This window comes from Oryzias melastigma, linkage group LG21 (assembly GCF_002922805.2).
Source record: "Oryzias melastigma strain HK-1 linkage group LG21, ASM292280v2, whole genome shotgun sequence".
Classification (NCBI taxonomy): domain Eukaryota; kingdom Metazoa; phylum Chordata; class Actinopteri; order Beloniformes; family Adrianichthyidae; genus Oryzias; species Oryzias melastigma.
This window is the reverse complement of record NC_050532.1, coordinates 22,272,199-22,295,134: the sequence shown is the minus strand read 5'-3', so window position 1 is coordinate 22,295,134 and position 22,936 is coordinate 22,272,199. Positions and strand designations below refer to the sequence as shown.

At 35.5% G+C, this 22,936-nt stretch overlaps 1 protein-coding gene and 1 long non-coding RNA gene across 2 annotated transcripts in view; one reads left to right on the top strand and one right to left on the bottom strand.

Moving 5' to 3' along the window:
* The window catches only part of LOC112155438, a 60,947-nt gene that overhangs the window by 24,817 nt on the left and 13,194 nt on the right, over positions 1-22,936 (top strand). The window lies entirely within an intron of this gene.
* The window catches only part of LOC112155437 (cholecystokinin receptor), a 32,022-nt gene continuing 28,223 nt past the window's right edge, over positions 19,138-22,936 (bottom strand). The window contains exon 5 of the mRNA XM_024287056.2: positions 19,138-20,894. Coding sequence (XP_024142824.1) covers positions 20,350-20,894 — 545 coding nt within the window. The 3' untranslated portion in view covers positions 19,138-20,349. The remainder of the gene's footprint in view (positions 20,895-22,936) is intronic.

The following is a 22,936-nucleotide window of genomic DNA, read 5'->3' as shown; positions in this document are numbered from 1 at the left end:
GAAAATTAAATTTGATATATTTACGATGAAGAATTAATTCTGTAAAGAGTTGATAACATGCAGATCTCCACTGAACTGACCAATCAAAATCCTGAACGGTATTTCCAAAATGTGGGCTGGATGTTTTTTGATCAGAACTGTCTGCAGCAGCCTTTTTTTTTTTACAGTTTCAAAAGCAGTCCTTACACACAACTGTTCAGAACTGAGGATAACACAGACGTTTATGATCTTCACAGTTTATTTGTTGTTTCACTACAAAGCAGTTTGGCTCTCTCTGTTGGGCATGCTGGGACTCTGTTTGATCTAAAATATTTCACATTTTTTCTCCATTGTCTCATTTCAAATAATGCGTATTTGGAGTAATTGGAGTAACTTTACAGAGTTGGATCGGAGAACCTTTTATGTTGAAAATCATGACTTTATTTTAGTAGAGTTCACATTTCTGTTTTGTCTAAACATCTGATATATTTGTTTTTATTAATTTTTTTTGCATTTTGTTCCAACATCATAGCTTTTTATTGATTTGGAGAAAAAAATCAGGCATGAAAGTGAACTTTTCAAGTTGTAGTGAGTGAGACTTTATTTAAAAATCTGAAAAATACCCCAAACAAAATAAATTTAAGCCTTGTGTTTTTGTTTGAGAGCTTTAAATTTTGTCCAGATGTACACCACCTGTTTTATTTTACTAATGATCAGTGAATCTTCCTTTAGCTTTTATATTTAACCAGGTGGTCAGCAGGCATCTGGACAACAGAAGTAGTTTGTTGTTGAAACTCCTCAGTGCTCTATTTTTATTCCAGCTGAGAATAACTGAAGCTGCCCAGTTGCAAAGAATGAGACTTTTGTGACTTTTCTGTTTTAATGAATCCTCACAGATTTCTTGGGACACAACATTTTGTCCTCATTTCAGATTTTGAGATTTCAAACCTCTCAACTCATAGCTGTTGTCAAACCCCTTAGGGAAACTCACTCCAAGATCTTGCAGAGAACACAACAGAGAAAAGTGAGTCATTCCTGGAATGTGACGCCGATGGCGTTCACACTGGACAAGCAGGGAGGGGCTTCTTCTTCTACTTCTTATTCTGCTTTTTACTAGTGCATGTCTGCCACCTACAGTTTGAAGAGGCTTGGTGCGAAATGTTGACATTGTGCAAGCCTCGCAAATCTTGCTTCAGTTTTTTTTATTTTAATTCTTTTTTTTCCCGTAGCTTTATTCTGAGAAACGAAAGACTTAGTGTCATATTCTGGCCAGGCACAAGCCGCAATTATTTGGCTGAATCCAAATTTTTCCCCTGCCCTCCAATTGAAGGAGCATTTGAGACTACAGTGGTGTCTTAATTTGTTAACTTGCATCTTTAAGGGGTGACTGTAGGGGGTAATCCTCTGCCGCGAAGGATGGATTGCTGAGAAATACAGTGATGACGCCATTGAGCAGTAGTAACATTTGAAGACACTATTTTTCCATATTTATCTGTTTTGGGGGCTAAATGTCAAGGTAGGGAGAAGCTAGAAGATGTAGGAATATACTTTCCATCAAACTATATTTGACAGATGCCCCGCCCCCCAAGATGATGTAACAACTTTAATATATATTTCATATATAATCCCCCCGGATGACATTACAATTTTATATAAAATGTATATACAATTTATATTAAAATTGCTGTCAGCTTGGGGGCGGGGCACATGTATAAAAAAAAAAAATCAGAGTCCCTGATTGGTCAAAATTCCACCTTGTTTAGCTTTCAATGCATGTACAATGGCAACACATTTTGTCTGTAGAGCCCAAAAATGGTTGTAGAAATTTGTGTAGTGACGCTTGAATGCAGAAGCCTAAAATGTGAATTTCAAGGCAGTGTGAACGTAGCATGACGCTATAGGTTCACACTGAACCTGTAAGTGCGAGCAGCACCCGCTCTCTCCTGCAATTCACACTAGATGCATATTTTTCTGCGACGCTTGACAGGCGCTTCTACTAGAACTTTTGTTTTGTTTTTGCCATCATGGGTAAGTTATTAACCTAAAAATATTACGCCATGTTTCTGCTAAGAAGAGGTAAGTAGTAAGTAGGCCTACACTTCTTTAGTTTATTTATTGTTAAGACGCTCAGAGAGAAGTGTGTGTTTGTTTAGATTGTATGTTTAAACAGACTGTAGAGATAAAAATAGAAACAAAAACATGATCACATTTGTCAATCGCAGTGTGAAAAATTGGTTATATAAAAAGAAAAAAAGCAGATTTTCTCATGTTTCTTGATGTAACTTCCTGCCAGAATTGACGCGGATCGCTTGCAGCTCGTGCACAAAATAGACCTGACGCCCAAACAATCCTATGCATTGCGTGAGCCTTCTGCAGGGGGTCGCGGCGCTCCGCACCTTGTGTGAACCACACATTTGCACTTACAGCACTCAAAGTTCACAGGAAACAATAAATTCACCTTTTTTATTCAAATGATCAGTATCTACCTGTTCCTACATTCATTCTTTTTTAATAACAAAAGGCCAAATAGCCAGCTTACCATATATTTTCTAAATAACACATAACTGAAATCTTTGAGAAATATTTAGTTAAGACATCTTTTGTGGAGATTTTTGCTTCTCTTTATTTTAACATTACAGTCAAAAATGTGAAGGGCAGCTGTTGCAAGACACAGAGCCTAAATATGTTTAATCTTTAAATATTTTCTTTTATTTTACTTATAAATTAGTAATTAAGATATTCAGAATCATCTTCATTACTGATTTAGATAAAGTCCAAATTGGTTAAATTCAAAACAAGTGAATTTTAAGCATGATTATGAAAATAGACGAACATGAAGTTTACCTTTATCTAACCATAAATCATCTCACACACTGGGATTTTTCTCAAATTCTACAACTTGAGGAAAATAATTTATTGAATAAATTAGAAATGTCAATAAGTAAGACATTTATGCCAACCATGAAGTCTGCAGTTGTTTCTTATGTAGACCGATGGTTTCAATAAACCATTATTTTTTCATCATGATTAGATTAAGTTAAAAAACTTAAAAACATGAAGTTTAGTGGCTTCCAGACTCAATTTTGCTCTAACACAGACATTCTATTCAGAGCAAAAGTTGTTATCATCACAGCTGTCACTCAATTTTTACAAATTAACATCACTGTGGTACATCTGTATTCCATAAAAAAGAACTGCAATGGCTTCATAATGGATTCTATAGTGGGGGCTCGTAAAATGAGGAGTTCTGACTTCAACGGCGTGCTTTTAGCCACAGTGTAATAGTATCTTCTGAGCCCCATCAGGTCTGAGGAATTACCGTACTCTGCATTAAAATGTGCTCTTATGTCCAACTCCACGGCTCTTAGTGTTTTTTTCCATTTTTCCATCCATTCTTCTGAGCAGATGGGAGCACCACGGAGCGTCCACTTTTGGATTCTTTTGATGTATTTTGTCTGTATTGTCAAACAGATGGAGATGAATTTGATTGCAATGGGCGGTGTCAAAAGGCCCGGACAGCATTAACCTCGACTGCACTGACGGTGTCAAACACACACTCAGAGGGGCATTGGGAAACCATCACTGTAACATTATATTCTGTTTATTAGAAAAACTTTATTAATAAAAAACAAAATTAAAGTTTTTAAAATTGACTTAAAGTGATCATCTTATGACCTATTTTCAAAGTGCTTCCAGTGGTCTTTTAATTATGATTAATCAAGAAACCTGTGTGGTTTTCTAGGACATAGTTTCTGCAGAGCGGATCTCGTCTTTACATTGACTTAAAGTTGAGACTTGACGCCTCCGCCGCACCTGTCGTGTTCGGTGTGAATGCACCATGGAGCCAGATATTAAAACAATCATGCATTTTGTTGTACAAGCATCAAATTTGTAATAATAAACTCCTGCTCTGGATGATAATTATCCTCTACGATTTTCTTCTTCAGCATGACTGAAAAAAAATCCGCAAATACATAAAACCGTGACTAAAGAAACGCAAATACACAAGGGAACACCATATAAATATAGTATTCTGTAGGTACCCCTCAAATTTAAAGACTAACTTTTGTGCTTGAAGAACCCATATTGTTAAGATTAGGGTAAATCGACATTTAATATTTTTGCAGCAGTTGATTGAATGACAGCCATCTTATTAAAAAGCCGTCATCTTAAAAAAAATGGCCACCATCTTTACAAATAGCCACCATATTGGATCTTTCTTGTGGCTAACATGCTTCTCTGAATGAGGGGATCCTAAAGTACGTTAATGCCACATTTGGCTTGTATCGAAAAATTGTAATTTGTCTAAAATATCAAACTAAGTTGATGCAAGAGAATGGAGTGGAGCAGGGAGCTTGTGGCCCATGCAGTGTATTTCTTTGCAACAAATGTGAAGAGAAACAGCATTTCTTTATGTGCTCCAACAATTTGAATAAAGAAATACTCAGAAAGGCAATTTTGTGTTACATTTTTTTTTACATTTGTCATCCACCATCAGAAAAGAATACAAGTTAATACACCAAAAACATTTTCAATGAGGCACATTTTCATTTTAAGCTAAATTTAAGCAAAAATTCAATTTATTTTAGTTATGATCTACACTTCAATCTTATCTAGATCATTCAAATTAAATTATTTTAGCAAAAATTGAATGCTTTAATTAAAAAGCTTTATTATGTCACATCCTGTTCTGAACATGGACTATTGTGTTAAGGAAAACATTAAAAAAGAATAAACCTTCAGCAGAACTGAATCATCTGCTGGTGGTTCTGAACAGGAAGGAGAAAAACACAGAAACAAATTTCTGGATGAAATAGTTGTTGCAGCACAGAAACACATAAAGGGTTAATAAATGCATCAGAACAGCGGAGCTGCATTATAATATATCAGTTGAGCATGTCAAGCTGACATAAATGGATGTTAGTTACAAACACTTAAATACTTTGGACTAAGTCTGCACAAAACGTCCACCTGAATGCAGTTGTGTTCTGTTCATATTCATGTGCGTTTGCTTCAGCCTCCTCCCACAATCCAAAAACCTGCATGTTTAGAGTCTGAACTAGTCTGTGTGTTGTTTGTCTTTGTGTGATTGACTGGTGACCTAATAAATGCGCACCCTGCCTCACAGCTGATGATGAGGTTCCGTTGGACCTGTATGACCCTGAAAAGGATGAGTCTGGTAGAGAAAATGAGGGAATATCCTGACAGCTGAGGTTTGGCTCTTAAATGTCATCCTCTGCCGCAGCTTCTCTGTTCATGGGGACCCGCTAAGTGGTTTCTTCTAATGTCCAGAAAAACAATCTTAACGATAAGTTTTGCTCATTAGTATTCACCAAACGGCAACATTTTCACACCTCTGTGAGCTCCAGATATGCAAATCCATATTTCAGGAGTGATTAGTCTGGTATCATTTAAATGAGACCCACTGTGCTGCCTTTAAAGTCACAGAAGAAACGGCAAAAAGAGAGTTCTGTTAAGAGTATTCACCATTGTGTTTCTAAACATTGCACTTTACTTTACAAACAATGGAGAAAAATAGGATAAAAATCACCTGAATTTCTCTTTGACTTTGAAATTCTTGAAGGAAAAATAAACTTGTACTTTCATAAAAAATAACGAAAAAGGAAAAATGAAAAGCAGAGTTAAATTTATAAAACCAAATAATTGTTTAATCAGAGAAATAAATATGTTTTTTTGGCAAACAAAAGCAATGAACGTGTTTCCTGACGGTCACTATTAAGTTTAACTATATTAAAATGTATTTATACCTTTATAAAAACATGCAAATAAAAATATGACTTTACTCAACTCAAAAGTGTAATTAAATTAACCATTTTATTCAACACCAGACGTATAAGCTACAGTGATTTTATTGTGTTTTACTGTGATTGTATTTTATTTCTATTTTAATTGTTTTAACTGTATTTTATTTTCTTGTATTGATGCTTTTTGACCCAGGTCTCCCTTGAATAAGAGATTTAAGTCTCAATGGGATTTCCTAGTAAAATAAAGGTTAAAAAAATAAACAAATAGCTGTTTGTTATGCTTAAGAACCACTATGAAAATTGAGTTTTTAACATATGCCATTTTTTCTTATGATGGACTTATATATATATATATATACACTGTATATAAAGCTTAGAATTGCATTTCTGTGTAATTCATTTTTTTAAATTGTTGTGAATCAGCACCAAATAAAAAACTATGTTGGAAAAAGATTTGTAGAAAATGTGCTGCATGGGCCACAAGCTCTCTGCTCCCATCTGTCAGTAATGGGAAAGGGAAAGGGGGCGGGGTTGCTCTGTTCTGCCCACAACTCTGAGGCAAATTTCTGATAAACCATTGCTGCTCTGCAGAAACTATTCCCTAGAAAATCTCAAAAGTTTTTATTATTTTGTCACATTTTTTATTTTGTTACTTTTCAGGTGCCTATGTCACCGTGACAAAACGTCGCACTACGTATCAAATGGTCTGCTTTTTTGTGAATCAAGAATCTAAACCAAAAAAATAACAAGAAATAGCAAGAATAAAGTACAAAAATGTATCAAATGTTTATTTCTTTTGTAAGTGACCATTATAAACTTTGCATCAGACGGTTCAGGATTCCACATCGTGCATTAATTCCTTATAATGTACGCTTCGTCGGGCATTATCCCTCACTTAACATACATGTTCTATATTTGATATGTGTTCAGTAGAGATTTTTGTAACATTTTTATTTGCTGAAAGTCTCAGTCCTGATTTTTGCTATACGCTTTATTAACAAAAAAAGGCAATTTTACGAAATTATTCCATAACTCAACGTTTCAAGGAAAAAGTATCAATATTGTCAATATTGGAATTACTTGATATCAGATCGATACCCAAATTCCCAGGATCACCCACCCACAACGGGAATCCTTTGAAAATAGATCAAAAGATAATCGGAGAGGGTCTTTAAATTAAATTATTTTACCAAAATGTATCTTTTGTTGCTTTCAACCTGCTGCTTACAGCAATCCTGTTAATGTTTGCATGTTTTTTCAAGACATTTCTAGGCCATGCTTAAGAAGTCTATTTTTTAAGTCAGAGCACATTGATATAGTTAATTTATTAATTTTTATCTTATTTTTTTCTTCAAATACATGTCACATTTATGTAGTCACTACATTTTTTTTTATCAATTTTTTACTTTTGTCTCATCAAAAATCAACAGTTTAGTGGATTTGATTCAGAATGCAAAAAGAAAAAACTGTTATTTTGTAAACAATTTTTGTCAAAAATAGTATACGATTTGTTGACACCGAGACAAATCAAAAGAAATCCCATTTGCTGTGACTGAGCTTCATTGAACCATGTCCTCTGCAGCTCTTAAAATGCCTGAGGGGGGGTTCAGACCTCAATGTCTTTCTGCTCCCTACTGTAACCTGTTAGAGTACTGCTGAGATGTTCACTAGCTTTACATTTGTGCTACAGAGTCAAGTTCATTAAATGAAAATCTATTATTATAAAGAAAAATCAAATTCTGAGAAGCTCTGAATAGAGAACATCAAAGGAAGAAATAACCAAAGCTGGTTAAAATTATAGCAAAGACAGTTTTACAAACATGACACTTTAATTCCATTAGTTCTATCAAAAACATGAATTGTGGGAGTATCTGTAGTTTCAGGAAAGACTTTCTGTTTGCTCTTCTTTTCCATAATTTGGATCTTGTAGGAAATGACTCGTGCCAAAAGTAAAAGTTTAGTCATGAACAATAAATGAGTTTTTTCATTGTTGTTTTATTATTTTCTGATAATATGTTTCTTTGTCAGAGCGGATCACAAATGAAGTCGTTGTGAGGGCGGCTCGACTCTGAGCTGATATGACAAGTTTTACATTTAGTATCCAAATGTCCAATAATCACAGAACCTTCTTGGGTTATTGAAGTCCTTCATTTATTTCCTGATGATTTTCTGAAATCAGAGTGTTTTTTTATTATAATGTCTGTCATTTATTTAAAGGAATATCATAATTCTTATGTACAGTGACAAAAACTTAGATTTTCAATGTAATTCTGCTCAATCTATGACTTTCTATTTGTGGATTAGACGAAGGTCATGGTGGGGGGGTGACCGCAGGAGGTAAAAGAAGGCCTCACAGGAGTGAGTCTTTAAATTGACCAAGCAAGAAGAGCGTTTCCAATTCCAATCCATGAATTAGTCCGTGCCAGCTTTCTCTTGATCAGGGAAACACGGGGGAACACTTTCACTTTTAAATTCATTGGTACGCCTCTTATAGTGAAAACCTTTAATTATTATTTACTTAAATATCAGTTCAAACCAATGTCTGCTTTCATGCATTCATTTTCAGTTATTCTTTACCCATTGCTACTTTTTTGTTTATTTGTTTTTAATTGATAGAATTAAGCATCTTTTTCACATACAGTGAGGCAAATAAATGAGTTTGCAAGTTCCCTCTCTTGGAAATCATTGAGATTTCATCTTAGGTGCATGTTCACTGTGAGAGACATACTTTAAACAGAAAATCTGGAAATCACAATGTCTATTTTTTTAATTTAATTTATTCGTATGCTACTTCTGCAAATATTTGAACATCTATCAGGTCAACTTTTGCCACCATTTTTATCTGATTATCAGATGTGTGATGACAAATTTACAACATAAAAATGCTAAAAAGGTTATTTTAAAATATCCAGACATGTTCAACAGCTTTCAGATTACTTAAAGTGTTTCTAAAACTGGCTTTTACCAGCCTAATATGTATTAAAGTGACATACAAGTATATGTAAAAGCCTTTCATGCCACTCGTGGTCTATATTTTTATTCCACTGAGGTCAGATTTGTCTCAAGCAGCAGTTCCTCAGACTGCTTATTCACTTGTTCACCTCAGTCCTTCAAGTTAATTATCTATTATTTTTGATAAATTTTCTACTTTTCAGTTTGATGTTTTCCTCACTTTTTTAATCTTTGGTTCAGATCGCTGAGCTCGAACGACTCAAACGGTCTTTGCGTATCTAAATGTAAAAGAGGAATTCATTTTTTACACATAAAAATGTTCTTTTCAATAGTTTTATCTAAATTAAATCAGTGATGGGAGAGTCAGATTGCTATTTTGACCATTTCTGAGGTTAAGATCTAACTCTTGGTCACATCTCCTGCTCCCTAAGCCGATCTCTCGTATTTTTATCCCAATCAATTGAGTCATTTTCAGCAATACGCCTGAGCCGTCGCCGGGGAGGAGAAGAATCAATCGGTTTAACAAGCTGCTTATTCATTACATGAGGCCGTCTGCTGATCCCACTTCAAGTTGGATGAAATATATTGACATCTAGTTCACTTTTATTACCTTATTTACCTAATTAAGTCATGACTGTTATGTTCTTTAGTATTCAGTGTGAGAAATGAATAGAAGCCGTCCAAACCTGTTAAACAAGCCTGAAACTTTCTCTGTTGTTAAAAAGACAAACACATAAATACATTTTGAATACTTTTTTATATAATGTTGTGTGTTTCTAAACCTCGTCAAACATACAACAAAAAGGCGAAATTGTCAAACCAGGTAACACCCAAGTAATGAAGCAAATCCATCTTACAGTAATTACCTCATCAAGAACCCAGATATACCTTAATGAGAAGATGATTAGTAGATGCCAAATAAATGTACAATCATGTTTTATGGAAGTTAGAGATAATAAGAACATTTACATAATTTGCATCTCTTAACTTTCTTTAGAAATTATTTCTATCAATTAAATTTTATTTATACAGCCCAGAATCACAAAAACAATTCCCTCATTGGGCTTCTTTAATTTTACAGAAGCAGAAGATTAGTCATAAAATATAAACAATATCTAATTGCTAATATCTCAAGAAATCTATAATTCAGAATGTAATTTCACTGCACAAATGAGTAATTTATTTTAATTGTTTTTCTTATTCTATGATTTTTATTTTGTTTCAATGAATTTAATGTACTGTTTTTTATAATGTATGTACTATGTAGTTTTTTAATCATGTGTATATATATATATTTTTTATTTTTTTGTTTTTTAATTAATGTATTTTATATTTTGTTTATTAATGCATGTATTCGTTTAGGAAGAATAGTCTTACCTTTGGTTGAGACTAATGAGGATCCTTGAATAAATTCAAATTCAGATTGCTAAACTAAACAGACTAAATAAATCTTGCTATCCCTGCCCTTAGACCATCCCGCCCGGTGTGGAAAAACTCCTAAAAAACCTGATTCAGGAGAAAAAGAAGAAACCTCAGGGATACCCACACATGAGGGAGAGATCCTATCCCAGGACGGACAAGTGATTTGACGGTATCACTGCAGCCGATTTCTCTTTCCACTTTCATTGTATGGCATAAAAATGGTGACTGAATTAACTTTGTTTCGCAACTCACTCAGTTCTCAACTCTGATCGAATTGGTATTTTATCAACCAATGTACTAGGATCTAGTGCAGAAAACATGACAGAGTAAATAGAAGGTGCAGAGGTTCTTTATCGCAAGTCAGAGGAAAAGGAATGAGTTTACATGTCAAAAGGAGGTGTATTCTCGCGTGTTTGGCTGGAAACCGTCATTTCTACGTGTCACGTAACATTTACCTAACAGCCTATATGTGTTCATAATCTCTTACTGAGTTATCTTTAGAGTTAGAAGCTAGAAACTAAGCAACCATCAACTTACTTTCTTTCTTTTATTCTTTTCTAATCCATTAAAAGCACTTTCAAACCGAACAACAAAGTAGGCGGAATGCTGAGTCATGCCAGTGCGCTTTTCCTCCTTAAGTGTCTCCATTGTCTTAAAACTTAGCGGTAAATTGCTTGGAGGTAACAAATTATCTTCCTTAAAGCAACATTTTTAGCAGCTCATTCTTGTAAACTAAAATATAGATAAAAGTGACTCATCATTTATAGTTCTATGAGTTTAAAGAAAGACTCTTCATAAAGTTGTGTGCGAGCATTTGATCACATTTTAATAAATTTACATGAGAACATGTGAGGCAATTTACAATCATGTTACATGTAGCTGTACAGAAACAATAAACATCTGAAAGAAGACAGACAGGAAAACAAGTTAGACATTTTATTCACAATTCTATGACGTCTAAGCAGCTGGTTTTTATATGCTAAGATTGCAGAAATATCAACCTTCATTAAGGTAGAAAGCACATTCATCATGCTCCCAAGTGATCATAAATTCAATGTTTTTGTCCATAGAAGAGATTGACGTCTAACATCTTAACCAGAGTTGAAGTAAATAATAGGAAAATATTCTCAGAATCAAAATTATTTATAGGATTGAGTGATTAAATACTAATATTTGACAATAAATAAAAAAATTAGATGGAGGCTTAGCAAAAATGCTGCAAACTGCTCACTAAATGTAAATGGACTTTGTATTTATTTAAGTTTAAATTCACATAGGATTCGCAAAAAAAAAAAAAAAATCTCAAAATTCTTTCACTATACTCACTACGTAGTGCGCTATGGTGTGTTGGTCAATTTGTAGAGCTGTCCGAATATACGGTTGGATAGTTTAGTACCATAGAAATTTCCCAGAAGTCTTTAGCGAAACACCAGTGAGCATTGATGCATATAACATATATAGACCACAATGCATTGCATTGAAACAAATTTTGAGGAGAAAAAAATTTATATCTATATTATTAGCAAATAATACATTTTTACTCTGTGAAAATGGCTGACGTCATGTAAAATAGTGAGTATGGAGTCAAAATTGCTTCTAAAATTTAAAATATGGTTCTGCACTATGTTATGTTTTAGTAGTCGGGTAGTAGGTTGGGATGTCAGACATTGTCTTAATCACTACCCAATATAAACTGTTTTACTTTGAGATTAAATTTTCCTTTAGAAATGTCTTTCTTCTTTTGTCTTCCAGTATTTATTTATTTTTTTTTTTTGGTAATTTACTCCAAATAATTTAAAGATAACACAATTAAAATGTTCCAAATCACTAGAAATGCTTTAATGTTCCCTTTTTAAATCCTAATCTGTATTTGAAGTGTCAAACAAAAAATGTCACTGCCCAACTTCCACCAAGTACTGTATTAGGTAAATTTGTCTGGTACGAAATAATCCAAAAATGTATCCTTGTTTAAAAGCAATATATATGATGAGTGAAAATATTTAATAGTAAAAGCCTTTCCAAAGTTTATAACTAATTTTAGTAGTTTTGCTACAATAAGGCAGCAAATTTTAAAACATATAGAAGGAGTTCCTCTAAAAATATTCCACCTACTTCATAATCTCGTTTACTTCATAGATATAATTATGGGTACACTCTACTCCTTTAGCAGCATAAAACACCCAAATATTTTATCACATTTTCTTAATATTGTAATATTGAATATATCATTTTTTTATGTTGAAATTCAGTGATCCTTAAAATAATTATTTAATAAAGTGATTTAGACTTAAATCCACTTAAAACATTATGACATAACCGATTGACAGACTTCCATTGACATTTAATTTCATAACAACACATTTACTTTCCTCTTTAAATGAAAAACTGAATATTCTACCGTGTTTCTGAAGGTCTTTTTTTTTGGAGTCAGTCGTGACTCATGATCACTTTAAAGAGAGACATAAAGAACTCACAGTCATGCACTCAGACATACAGTTATTCACTAAAAACACTCTTAAGGCAGTGGTGGCCTGGCAACTGTGACTATTCTAGTAAATCTAAACGTGCCGCTAATGCTTTTGTATCTTTTTTCATGTTTCCAACCAACATTTATGGTCTGTACAAGCAGCTGAAAGACAAATAACATCGTCATAAAGAGCCAAAATACAGCGTAAGAGCTTTCCACTCAAAGCTTCACCACCTGAATATTTACTGATTTGAGCACAATTTCAAGTATGTGTACAAACAACAAATATGAGCAAATACAGGAATGGAAAAAACTGGATTTTGAACAGTTTTGAAACAATCTACAACCATTGACATCAATGGAACAAACAGTAAAGCAACCATAGCACAAAGACATTACCCGATGGTCATTTTTATTATTAACAAGATTATTTTTCATTTTATATATGGAAGACATTTAAAAAGATGAACTTTCAGAAAAGGCAACTGTGTTTTTTTTTTTTTTTCTGGGCCAGAAATAAACAGTTTTTAATAGTAGCAGCAAAATCAAGTTAACTGTGTGGATGTTTTCATAATGTGTAAAAATAAAACAATATATTTCGAATTTTCTGTCATTTTTTTCTTCAGAAAAAATAAGCCATTTCTTGAAAGAACCCCCTATATTTCTTGCAAACACGTAAACCTCCTAAAGCCCTCTGAGTTTCTGAAAAATAGCTGTCAGGCGATCTTTTTGCTTTACATGCAGAGGGGCAGCTTATTTAATGTAATGCAGAGCAAATAATATTTATTTAGAAATGTTATCGTTGTCACTGGTAAGTTACGACTAAAAGATTTAGTAATGATTAGTCTGAGGATGGATGCCAACCTGACATAAATTTGCAACAAAAAAGATTTAATCAAATTAAAGTTTATATTGATTGAATGCGTTGGCCAGCAAAATATTTTTACAGCTCAGTGCAACACAAGCAAAATGTGAAGCACATTTATTCTATTAAACTGCATTAAATAGTTTAATAAGACAGGTGCAATTGATTTATCAACAATTCGTTGAAGTTCTTATAATGTTTATATTTGCTTTAACAAAAATTGAGTTTGTTTCAAAGTCCTGACTGAGTCAATGAGCAACAAAAAAGTTCAGAAAATAATTAAATACAAGGTAGTTTCAGAGAAAATGAAAAGATAATAAAATTGTAGAAAATGAAAAATTTAGTTAAAAAATAATAAAAACTGCTAAATGTGGACATCAGTGATAGCTAATATAATTCACAATAACTTTAATTTATGTGGGCAACATTCTGTTTACTGTTATCAAACATTGAGTAAATCTCTAGAAATTAATGGAGTCAAACTTGATAGAATTACTTTATTGACGTCAGAATTAAAGGTATTGCTGTTATGTTTTCTTTCTGTCACTCCAGTAAAGTTGTACTTTAATTCAATTAAATTAATTTAAATTAAATTAATTTAAGATAAACATTTTTGCTGTTAGTCTGATTGTCACCTCAACATAATTGTTCAAAACTTTGAGGATATTGACATCATAACTAGACTTATAAAGTTGTAAAATGATCACTACATCGCACAGATTTCCAGAGCATCAACCAGGTGCTCACAGTCTTTATCAAGCAGCTTTCACTTAAGCTCCGTTATCATTAAGCCTTTAAGTGCCAGTAAAGTATATTTCACCAAAGGCTTTAGTAAAGTATCAGCAGTAAAGATGGAGGTCACCATGGCAACACAGGAGGAGCACCCTGCTAACACGATCAGTAACACAGTTGAGGCTTTTATGAAGTCCTAAGCAGACTAATAATTACCGGTGAAACAATAAAACTTCATTTTAATCATGTGTTGTGTAGTTAAATAAAATAAACTAAAATATATTCAATTGTTGTTTACAAAATAGTTTAAAACTCAAGACTTTGGACACAAATTTATGAAAAATACTTTGTGCCTTCTTTTAAGACAAATTAAGAGGGCAAACGGCTGCTTTTTTTCAATGAATAACTACCTTCTATATTCTTCCTTTTGCACCATTCTTTTAATTAATAAATTAATTATAACAATTGTTTGCTATTTTTTTATGTTTATTAAAATTATCTAAAGTGTAAATTATTAAACCACTAAATAATTATTTAATTAAGGGCTATCACCTTTGGAGCATTAATGCATATGAATAATGAAAAAAAATTGACACTAAAGATGAGTCAGCTGATTGGTATGTTCAGTGGCAAATTTATGTCAAATCTGAACATTTGGCCCTCCATACGGAGCGATAAGGAAAAATATTGTCTTCCTGTTTGAGCGTTACTCCCACTTGATGACATCATCAACAGTCGCCAGTCGGCTATGTTAGCGTAGAGCTGCTAACGCGCAGAAATACCTTGAGTATACACTATAAATACTAATGTTTGAGAGAATGAAAATAAAGTTTTCTCTGAAGCCTGTATTTGTTCAAAAGCTGATGTCTTATAAAATTTATTTTTTAATCGTTTGACGGCACCATTGACTGTATATAAGTGAAACCGTTTAGGATAAGCTAGAGTTGCTGCCCACTCCTGTCCATTTGCTCCACAAATATCATCTGAAAAATTCCTCCATGCGACCATCAACCCCATCATTCTGCACTTGTTCTCTTATCAGTCGCCTGCAGAAAAGCTCTTTCCTGCAGCAGAATAGAATATTGGGCCATTTACTGTGATGAATAGCTTTTCGTGAAGGCTCACCTGTTGTGTAAGGATGGTGGGTTACTGAAGCAGAGAAAGGAGATTCAGCAGAAAGTAGGAGGAAAAACTCAAAAAGTGACATTAGCAAGGAGGTTGATAATGAGCTGGAAGGGCTGGGGGGGGGGGGGTCAATTCCAATAATAAGAGGTTTGTGTCACCCGAGTCGGAGACGCGAGTCATTATATAAAGGCCAACTTACTGTCTGGACTTTACTTATTACCCGGTGTAAATGACAGCAATCAATCAACTTAATTTATTTTTTATTACAAAAATACATTTGCTGAATAAATAGGAATTATTAGAATTTCATTTTTTACTAAAAAAGATTCTCATCTGAATAATTGAGCATCCGTCAGGTCTCTGTAGCCGGTTGTTTCTTTTTGGCTCCGCCGTCGCTGCAGTAAATAAACTGTGGCGTTTCTTTGGGGAGGAGACATTGCTCTTCTTTTGTTGCCATTTTATGTGCTTTGCTCAAAATTCATTTCAGGCCCAGAAGTCTAAAATTCATGTTCAACGGCAGCCATCTGTACTGTTACACACCAAATATAAAGATGAATGATGCATCACTACTGCGCCCCCGAAAAAATGAAGCCAAATTATACTTCCAGCCTGTGATTGACTGGCACTCTGCCCCTTGTGTTTCCATCATTTCAACCAATAAACACTGAAAAGAGCTCCAAATACCTTATTTTTTACTCCTAAAAAGTGAATAATGCATTTTCATTTGTGCTCTGTTCACAATGAAGGATTCTGACAATCGCATCAAACCACTGAGGGAGCACGTCGAAGAGTCTTTTACTTTGAAGGAGACGCGGTGAAAACATGGAAGTAAATTTACATACACAAAAGTTGCAACAACTTCCTGTCTTTTTTTTTTAACTAAGAGTGCATCAATTATCCAAATCGCTTTTAAATTGGATGTCAGCAAGGGTACTGTGAGTAGTTTTAGCGGGTGAACTGTGTGTTTCTGCGCGCGTGGGGAGGAGGTTGACGTGAGTTGGGAGGAAATATTTAACAGGCTCTGCAAACGCCCGGGGGAAATCACAGTTACAGCCCCGTCTTTCTTTTTTTTTTTTTTTTCCAAGAGCTGCTCATAAACAGCAGCACAGATGGCTGTATTACAGTGTGCAACAATAATGTTGAGACTGAAATTCTTCAGTTGAAACCGTCGAGAGATCTCCTTTCACAACAACAACAACAAGAAAAAGTTCTCTGACATTCAACAATAAGACGTGAGATCGGGGTTGCTCCTATGATCTGTCAGCGGGACAGGGGTCATTAAGCTTTAATAACAGCTAAATGAATGTCTGCTTCTTTCTTGTTTGTCACAAAGGGAGAGTCATTATTTCACCGGCTTACAATTTCATATCTTTGTGAAGCAAAGGTTTCTCACAAATCGATTCGAGAGCAACCAATACGAACTGAGATGTTTGGCAGCAGTAAGAAGAAGTTCATATTCCTGATTTTGCATTGTGTTAATGACGGTTTTGGCGTGTGTCCTTATCATCCTTAATGTAATTAAGGATTTAAACACAAAGACTGCTTCGCTTTAGAAATGAAAAATCATTTTATGTCTATGGAAGCTACACAGAAGCAAGCCATTCATCATAAACGGTGACACTGACAGCACTGTGTTTTGGTGCACTCAGAGAAATATGCTCACTTGTTGCGCCTGGCAGGGCTGAGTTTTTAACACAATTAGTGTGCGGGGAGTCAAGACTGAAGAATTACAGCCTCAAAAGGCAGAGCTGACAAAGACAGACCCTAAATTCAGGCATTTGCTCCACAGGCTGCAGGTGAACTCAGAACAAATAGCTGTGCTCCACTCTGACACCGGTTCATGCAAGCTTTAAGATGAAGCTTGACGCCTCGCTCTGCAATATTTAACTATAAGTGCACTAAATGTACTACAGTAAGATGAAAATATTTGGTTTGTGCAGCAGATTAACCTTTATCAAACTAAAAAATCAAATATTTCAACTTCAGATTTATAAATATAATTTTTTCTTCCCAGGATATGTTCATACCAATTGTATTTACTCAAAAGACTTGAAAATAACATGCAATTTTTGTTATAAAATAATAAGAATAAAAATGTACTGCAAATTCCAGGTATGAATAGATTTAAAAGTCTCCATGTATTTCTTTTTACTTTTATTCTACGGTCACATATCCCACTGACATAAATGAACATTTTTCAGCAAGTTTTACGTCAACTGGACACATTTTCTCTAAAAGTTGATCTTGTGCGGTGGCTGCTGTGGCATATTTTGAGGTTGTAGTCTGTTTAGCTTTAACAATTGTTTATATTTTGAAGCCCAATGAGGCAAATCTCTTTGTGATTTTGGGCTATATAAATAAAATTGAATTGAATTGAATTGTGCGGTGGCAGTCCAGTAACGGCAGGAATGACACCATTACAACATTGGTTGACAGCTGGACAGCAGCCAGAATCGTCGGACGGCAGCAGCTCTGATTGGACGATGTGTAAATGTCTCAGGACGGCGGACATCCATATCAAGTGTCATTAGCCGCCTAGTAGCCCATGGCTAAATAAAGCAGAACATTCTGCCAGCCTGACGACCGCCTTTCTGCCCCCATCTACAATCATGTCCATTTCAAAAAAACTGGGTGCCGCCATCTTAAACATTGTGCCGATGCCTTCTCAATATGCGGTTGCAGTTGAACTTGTGGCACTGCGCAATACACAAGTGTTGAGGCTGAACTGTCTTAACTTTTGTCACACACCTAAGTGTGTGAAATTTGTTCTCCGCATTTGACCCATTCCCTGGGGGAGTGGTGAGCTGCAGACACAGCTGCGCTCGGGAACCATTTGGTGGTTTAACCCCCCAGTCCAACTCCTTAATGCTGAGAGCCAAGCAGGGAGCCACTCGGTCCCATTTTTAGAGTCTTTGGTATGACTCGGCTGGGATTTTAACCCACAACCTTCCAATCTCAGGGTGGACACTCTACCACAGGGCCACTGAGCTGGCATTGACATTGACTGTATGAGAGAAATGGACTTGTGACCCCTCCCCGCGAGCATACCAAAAAGAAAGTACCTGCTGGTTCCAAGATGTCAAAATCAAAGACTTCTATTAAGAAATAATGAGCTTTTACTCAGTCATTATATTTGTCAGAATAACTCAACACATTCTCACTCCCAACTCGTCATATATGGACGTATGGTTCGGGTCCCCACTTTTTGGGTGTCCTCAACTCGACGTTTTTTAACATGCTGGCTGCTCCCATTAAATCAAGGGTCCCCAACCCTCGGGGTGCAAACCGGTACCAGTCCAAGGGCCGCTTGGTACAGAGTCACAGACTCTAATCAGGGGTCCCCAACCCTCGGGAGGGAGACTCGTACCAGAACAAATGGTCTGGGCCCCCTCCACATCACTTTTTAACGTTTTAGGTGTCCCCAACTCAACGTTTTGTAACATGCTGGTTGTTCCCATTAAATCAAGAGTCCCCAACCCAAGGGCTGCAAACTGGTGCCAGTCCAAGGGTCACTTGGTACTGAGTCCCAGACGCTAATTAGGGGTCCCCAACCCTCGAGATGCAGACAGAACCCTAACCCGGTATTGGTTCTGCAGACCGGTCCAGTACCCGATGTTTTGGATATTTTGGTACTGCGACGCGAACTGGACCAGACTAGTACCAGTACCCTAGCCCAATATGATTTAATGGACGTCAAAAAACAATAAGTTGGGGACACCCAAAAAGTGACGTGGAGGGGGCCCGAACCATACATCCATATATGACGAGTTGGAAGTGAGAATGTGTCGAATAACACGTTCTTGCTAATCCTATTTTTTAAATATTTTTTTAGTACAATGTATTGAAACAGTAAACTGGCCAATCAGATGCCTAAATAAAAGCATGGGGTCTCATGTCAAGTATTTGATAAATTTCATGTAGCCCACTGTCAAGTAGTGGGGGTCTGGACTTCCAACAAGCTCACTCCTGATTGGTGAGAGTGACTGCCATAGAAAGGCTTAAACTGACAACGTCTGGTTTCAAAATGGCGGCATCCATATTGCAAAAAATAAGGAGACTGAATTGTCTTAATTGTGACGTCACACTCGCACTCGGTCCAGTTCTCATAAACAGTCAATGGGTTTGGATCAAACAGATTTTATTTTATACTATCAATAAAAGATCAAAACATTTCATAATATTCGTCCATCTTTAGTGTTTGTGACACATTTCCATAAATGCAAGAAAGGATGTGAAGTTGTTGTCAGAAATAAGTCAGTGCATGAAAGCTTTTCTATAAGGTTTTTAACGAGAATTCTTCCAGAGCAGCACAAAAAAAAACAATGTTTTTAAGGGTAACATTCCAAGTTCTTTAGCTAAACTGCAAAGTTAAGCAGATGTAGCTCAAAGTTCTTGCCAACTCTCCTCAACAAGGAGAGCAAGTTCATAAAAAGTCTCTGGAATTGCCTTTAAAACATCTGTAACAGGGCCCACCAACCAGCTGTAGTGAATACACTTAAAAAGCAAGATCTAAACTCACAATTACAGGTTCCCCGCAGCTATTTCACAAGGAACAACAGATCAATATGAAATGAATGCAGCAACTATTTAAAAGCAGGCACTTAGTCCACAAGGCAGCTGCTTTACCTACATCAACACAGAGCCACTCCAGCAACTAACAGCCAAATATAAAAGTTTTAAATAGCAACATATAGACTTCATTAAGAATTCCTTTAGCAGTGCAACATTACACACTCCCACACAGACATCTTACTGTAAACTTCCAAGTGAACAATTTTCTTGGTCGGCGGTGACAAACAACACAAAGTTTTTCAATCAACACCATATATGTGTGTATTTACACTGTAAAACGGACTTTTGTTGGATAATCTCTACATACCTTTACTCACAGTTATAGACGAAGCTGTTTTACTGCTACAATAAATGGTCCCTTTCACCTCTTCACATTACTGTCCCAATGAGCACAGTGTTGGCCTGAAACAAAGGTTGTGGGATGCTGTGTTGCCGTGGTAACTGTCCCTTCTGGATTGTGTTCACATCTCTCAGCAGTTTCCCATGGTGCTGACCGTAGTGTAACTGAACTTTGACATGGAGGCCCCCGTTGCCATAACGTCTTCCTCGATGTCGCGCAGCCCACGGCGGCGGCAGCAGTGACGGCACGGAGAGCCGCAGCACGAGAAGGTGGCGAGCAGAGCCTTGCGGAAGCGGGTGTTCATGAAGCAGTAGATGATGGGGTTGACGCAGGCGGAGGTGTAGCTCAGCAAGTGGATGAAAGCAATAGGCGCTCCTGAGAGAGCACGGGTGGCGGAGCGGTCATCAAAAGCCCTCCAGGTGTTGACACAGTACAGAGGCATCCAGCAGAGAAAGAAAAGGACGACGATGACCACCAGCATACGGATGACTCGCTTCTTGGCCTCCAGCTTGGCCTCTGACGTGTTGCTGCGTGGTCTATCGGCTTTGACCTGCCTGATTGATGCAGCCATGGAGGACATTTCCATTGAGTGCGGCCTCTGGACCACATTCACATAACAGCCATCTCCATCGTCGCTAACATTAGACACGGTTGAAGTCAGGCCATTCTTCACATCTGCATGAAACAGCAGGAAGACAAAGATTATTTCTGTGAGGATTAACTACTGAACACTTCAACAATGTGCTTAAGCTTCCTATTTTTATGATAAATTTTTATTAGGATTTACTCTTTTCCCCCAAAAGAATAACAAGGACAATCAGCAACTTTGTATTTTAAACAAAGCAGGAACTTATTTCATAAACACTTCATGTGCTAATGCAAAAAAATACTCATAGAAGTATCAGTCTTTTAAAAAATTAACAGGTATTAGAGAACCACCAAAGATCCTCTTTATGAAGAAGAGGAGGTCAGAAAAACAACGAAAACGATAAATAACTGTTTGGAGAACATCAGGTATTAAATAGTCTGAGAAAACCAAAAGTCGGACTTTAAAGGGTAACACAAAAAAAAAAAAAATTGGGGGAGGTTTGCATCTGATTGACAGTGAGGTTAGCTTGAGGTAACGTAGTCACTCTGCATCGTTCATATGGAAAGTAGTACAGAGCAAAGTGATGCCAGTATCTCCACAAAACTCTCTAAAAATGTAGCAAGGACCAAAAGACAGCACTTTTAAAGCCCCATTTACTGAGGTCAACAGCCAAAAAAAAGATGATTTAGTGTTAGTTTTCCCTTTAAAGAATTTTGTGTGTTAAAAAGAAAATGTTTTAACTCAAAGTTTCAAATAAATTCAAGCTTTAAAACTTAAAAAATGTAATCATCACAAGCTGCATTTTCATTTTCTATGAAATTGCACAACTTAAAATTGCAAGAATAAATTTGCCTAATGGAAACAAAAACACAAAAAGGTTTGCTGCAAAAGTTAGGATAAAGACGAATCTCGTTAAACTAAAATGAATATTAGAATATTTTGCATAATGATCCTATTTTTTAAGTAATATTGGTAATTTCTGGCTTGCTCTCCTCCAAAGATAACTTTTTTTAAAGCTTATTCTCGTGGGGTTTTTTGAGCATCCATTCACCCTAATGGAAGACAAAGTGACTAACTGTTCCTGCTGAGCTGCAGTAATTATCCATCAGGGGACTTTACTGTGTGTTGTCATTATTTAATAATCCTGCTTCACTTTGAATGACAAAAATTATAATTAACACACATTAAGAGCTTCAAGGCAACCATTTACTGAGACACTGAGACACTTATGAGTACAATTTTTATGATATTCAAATATTATCGGTGTCTCTTTTTTAATGTTTGATTTAACACTGATTACATTAGTCTCTAAAAGTACAAAAAGCATTCGGAATATTACAGGTAAGTTGTTTATCATGTTGATTTGTCAGAGGTGTTGAGAGAAAAATATACACTTTTAACTTAGTAAGACAACTGTTAAAAAAAAAAAAAAATAAGGGTTTAGAAACACATTTAATGTAAATCATCCAGATAAAACATTTGTTTATTTCTATTTTTCTGTACATCAACTGCATAAAAAAAAACTAAACATCTAGTAGAACATACGACTTTGTAGTCCTGAGAGTTAAGCCTTCTTTTAGTTTTTCAGTGAAGTCAAACAAAAACACTTTTTCATTTTTCCATTTGCTCATCAGTCTATTTGATCTAACCTCTCATCATGGAGAGTTGCTTGTTTTACAGAAAAGGAAATGATAAATGTGAACAAACTATGTTTGTCATTTTAAATTTATTTCCTCCAGACCTTTTCACCTCCCGCCCTGAATGGTTATTTGCCACGCTGAGTGGTTATTGGAGAGTCATCTCTTTCTGGAAATAACGTTGGTTTCATGTCAGCTAAAAGATAAAAGATGGAAGATGAAAACAACACAGTCGTCGCTTTATTGTGGTTCACCTTTCATGGTTTTGCTGTGTGGCAGATTCTTTTTTTTGGTTTTTTTAATTTCAAATGTTTCAGTATTCTTTATTTTTTATTTTTTGTTTATATCCCATTATCTTCTGCGTTCTGGTTGGCTGTTTCTCCTGAACAGAATAAGCTCACCAAATCTTTAATCTTTGCTTTTCTTCTATGAAACTGAGCTCATTTAGCTAAGAGTGCATGAAAATTAAAAAAAAAAAAAAAAACATCTGG